The sequence below is a fragment of the Adiantum capillus-veneris genome, chromosome 23 (assembly GCF_014529385.1).
Source record: "Adiantum capillus-veneris isolate H3 chromosome 23, ASM1452938v2, whole genome shotgun sequence".
In the NCBI taxonomy this organism is placed as follows: domain Eukaryota; kingdom Viridiplantae; phylum Streptophyta; class Polypodiopsida; order Polypodiales; family Pteridaceae; genus Adiantum; species Adiantum capillus-veneris.
In genome coordinates, this window is record NC_140953.1 from 2575175 (window position 1) to 2579107 (window position 3933).

The following is a 3933-nucleotide window of genomic DNA, read 5'->3' on the forward strand; positions in this document are numbered from 1 at the left end:
TCCGATCAATGTTCAGGAAAAATTGAGTCTCAGCTTAATATCGTGCCATTATCAATTTCAAAAACGCTGGTTGAGGCCAAGTGGAAAGGAGAAATTCTTCCCCAAAATAGACAAAAATAGTGTAAAATCCCAAAAAAAACCTAATTTCCTCTTGACAAAATCAAAGAAAGGCATTTGTAAGTTTGGAAAATGGTTTTTCCAAAAGACCGACTGCGATTCTATAGAGAGAGAGAGAGAGAGAGAGAGAGAGAGAGAGAAACCAAAAAGAAGAGAGACTACAGAGGAGAAAAATATAACATACCTTCCAAAATTTGAAGGTTGAAGAAGAGAGACTAAAGATTAAAGAAGAGAAAAATAAAATATAAGAAAAATTACCAAAATACCCCTCAAATTTCAAAAATTCCCAAAATACCCTTGTATCTATTTTTGTTGGAATGTTCAAGATTTTCTAATCTTCATTCGTTTTTGACTATTGAGATCCGTTTTTGGGTGCTCAACATGTAATTTGTCACCAATTACGATTGCAAAAAAGGCAATTATGTCTAAAACTAATGAAGCAATTCATCTCCAAAGCCTACGTAACCAACTCAAATTGTAGTTTTAGCATCTTGTACGATAGACAATCACTCTTCTTGTGAAGACCTAAAAAAAAAAAAATTTCGAAAAATTTAGTCTCACAACCAAGGGTATTTTGAGAATTTTGGAAAATTTGAAAGACATTTTGAGAATTTATGACAAAATATCAAAGGCATTTTGGGAATTTTTGAAATTTGAGGGGTATTTTGGGAATTTTTTCAAATTAGAGAGGCATTTTGGTAATTTCCCCTAAAATATACCTTCCGAAAAAGAGAAAGAGAGCGGGCGCAAGAGAGAAGGAAACAAAGAAGAAGAGAGACTACAAATTAAAGAGGAGAAAAATACATCATACCTTCCAAAATTTGAAGGTTAACGAAGAAGAAGAAGAAGAGAGACTGCAGACTAAAGAGGAGAAAAATAAAATATACCTTCCAAAATTTGAAGGTTGCTCGGTTGCACGCTGACTTAAACTCCCTCAGCATTTACCCTCCGTTTTGGTAGAAAGGGAGTGCCAACAAAGGTGGAAAGGAATTGGAATTTGGACATATCTTCACCCAAAGGACTTGGAAAAATAAATGCCCCTGAGCACACTTTAGCTTGGACCGCCTCTACATGCAGCAAAAAATAAACTCAAGCAGGTGGACATTCTGAGCAGTCCAACGAAAGAAAACCAAAGAGCCAGCAAGATGATGGCAGTAGACAAAGGGAACTGGCTTGCGCTCACCCTCGCTGGATACCACACGCATGCTTCGACACAAACCCAGCTCTAGCCCAAATTCACAAATTGGACACTCTACCAGCTTTGTTATCATCTACATGCTATAGGGTAGTTTTGAGAGGGCACTCATCTTGTTCAGCTCTGGCACAAGCTTGAGCCTTGATCCTTGGAGGACCCCATCAGTATTTGGCAAGAGGATCCTTGATTGGAGATCGATGGGTGAGCGCCAGCTAAAAGGCATCTCGCACATTGGAGATCGATTGGTGAACTACTCCAGTCGGCCAGCTAAAAGGCATCTCACAGGGGCGTCTGCTTATGTACCTCGTGTTTTTTCTGGCCGCCAAGTGGCTGGCTGGCACGGCAGCCGTCAGATAAACCAAGGGTGAACTAGTTGGACACTCGATGTGCCCAATGACACCTATTCTGAAATAGAGATCCCCATCAACCACTTGATGGCATGTTGCCACATGCTTGGAGCACACCTTCCAATTGAATCCCAATGTTGAATCCCGATGTTGGATTCCCCTGACAAACCAGCCATCCTGGTACTGGATGCTCCGAGGTGCAAGACATTCATGCAGGTACAAGCCTGGGAACATTATGAATCATATGCATGTCACACAGACCTGTAATTGCATGCCGTGCATGCCATCCCATTTCTGTCAAACAGACCAAGGCTACTTCATATCAACTGAATGGACAACAATTTAATATGCCAATAAAGTGAAGTAACTCTTTAAGGACCAGCAGGGAAGTATAGGGCAACTCCTGAAAAAAACTGCATAACTCTCTCTCTCTCTCTCTCTCTCTCTCTCTCTCTCTCTCATATAAGAACACAAGCTACAAAACGCGCTTTGGTAATACCCATTGACATTGATTTTATACAATGACTTCCAAACCCCGTATAATACAAATTATAAGTGATGGCTTATAGAAAATAGAGCATCAACTACTAATGAGAGCATCTCCATACTGTGACTAATCCATACGCTGATCCTGCCTGTTCCACATATTCATAGTGCTTCACACGCTGTCCGCCTTTGCATCAGGGTCCGAAGTAGACAACTTTTGGTAGCCGCTAGCATTGATTTTTGCATCAGGATCCTTTGACTCTGTTACAGCCAGCTTCTGATAGCCAAGTACAAACCCAGTACTATTCTCTGTGTCATGTGTGTAGAACCGACGAATGACGCACCACACAAGGAGTACCACGGCTGTGGCAGCAGTTCCACAAACCACACCAATAAGCAGAGAGGCAACAACTCCCCACACATCATTCAAGCCATCAAACCATGAATCATCATCATGACCAGGGTGAGGGTGTGGTCCAAAATGATCTGGGTGCCATTCATGGGGCACATCATGTCCTGGCCAGTATGGGAAACCTTCATGGTCCGGGCCACCATGTCCATGATGCCAATCATGAGGTCCGTGATGCCAATCGTGAGGTCCGTGATGCCAATCGTGAGGACCATGATGCCAGTCCCGCGGCCCATGATGCCATTCACCATGCCCTTCATGAGGACCAAAGAAGCCCGGACGAAACCTTGGTCCCCACATGCCCATGCGTCGGGTCATGAAGCTCCATGAGTATAATATGTGCCTTTGCGGAGCATCACCTGCAGAAGATGTGAACCCTACAAACATCTCTTCTTGCCAGATATTTCCAAGATCGATGCTGTGAGAAAGGATAGGTTTTTCAGGCCTCTCATTCTCAGATCTGCTTATGCGAACTTCCAAAATCTTGACAGGGGCAATGTAATCGATCCAGGCAAAGAGCTTTTCACCCTCCTTGAGAGAGAAGCCATCAGAGACATCAGCAGTGGCCAACGAGACGAGGCTTTCAAGATCAAATCCGACATGATTTCCACTGGGGTCGCGGACCTCGGCATCCATAGATGTGTCAAACTCAACAGCCATAGTGTGTGCAAGGTCAGAGGGCTTATCAGATAGACCAAGCCATGCGCCATTTCTGCCATGGAAGATCTTGGAAGGTGCAATCACGAAGGCCAGGCCATCGCCTTTGCTTGCATCCATGGAGAAAGAAAAGAAAGTGGAGAAGGACTTAGACAGACCTCTGTGGAAAGGGCTGGTAAAGTGGACGGGCTCTGAGTAGAAGACGCCACCTGCACTGGAAGCTTTGGAGCCTGCGATCTGCAGGCCTGACTCAAGGACCTTTGCGTCTCCCAGAAGAGTAAGTTTCTGCACATCATCGCCAAAGTTGGAGAAGGAGAAAGCGGTGTGGAATCCACGGCAGCCCTTGCCAGGAAGAGCAGAGGCTGAAGACAGACATAGGGCCAGTAAGATTAGAGCAGCAGAGAAAGACTTCATTGCTAGTTTTGAGCTCGCCATTCCTGGGAAGCTCGTCATTTTTCGAGAAGAGGTTCTGGGCTTGGGGCCCATTTTAAAGATGCCGGACCTCACCAGACCCACATTTCAATAGAGTTTTCTTTCATGTGTTGAATCCGTCTCTTTGAATATTGCTACGTTGAACGCTCAAACCTCAAGTTCGCACGTCCTCGCGACTCCTTGGTGGAGCAGCAAGTCGGCAGCCAGGACCACGGCCACCAAAAAAAACACATTTTTCCTTAACACCCAAGAAAATGAGGAGAGAACGACAGATAGCCTGCGCACATGCA

At 44.4% G+C, this 3933-nt stretch overlaps 1 protein-coding gene across 1 annotated transcript; it reads right to left on the reverse strand.

Moving 5' to 3' along the window:
- Positions 1-2135: 2135 nt before the first annotated feature.
- On the reverse strand, positions 2136-3673 carry LOC147427332 (L-type lectin-domain containing receptor kinase VIII.2-like). The gene has a single exon (XM_086496915.1). The coding sequence runs from the start codon at positions 3662-3664 to the stop codon at positions 2318-2320; it is 1347 nt and encodes a 448-aa protein (XP_086353041.1). The 5' UTR covers positions 3665-3673; the 3' UTR covers positions 2136-2317.
- Between the last annotated feature and the right edge of the window lie 260 nt (positions 3674-3933).

Bases quoted from the DNA above. Each gene is read 5' to 3' on its own strand.
- LOC147427332 (XM_086496915.1), bottom strand. From the start codon at position 3,664: ATGACGAGCTTCCCAGGAATGGCGAGCTCAAAACTAGCAATGAAGTCT.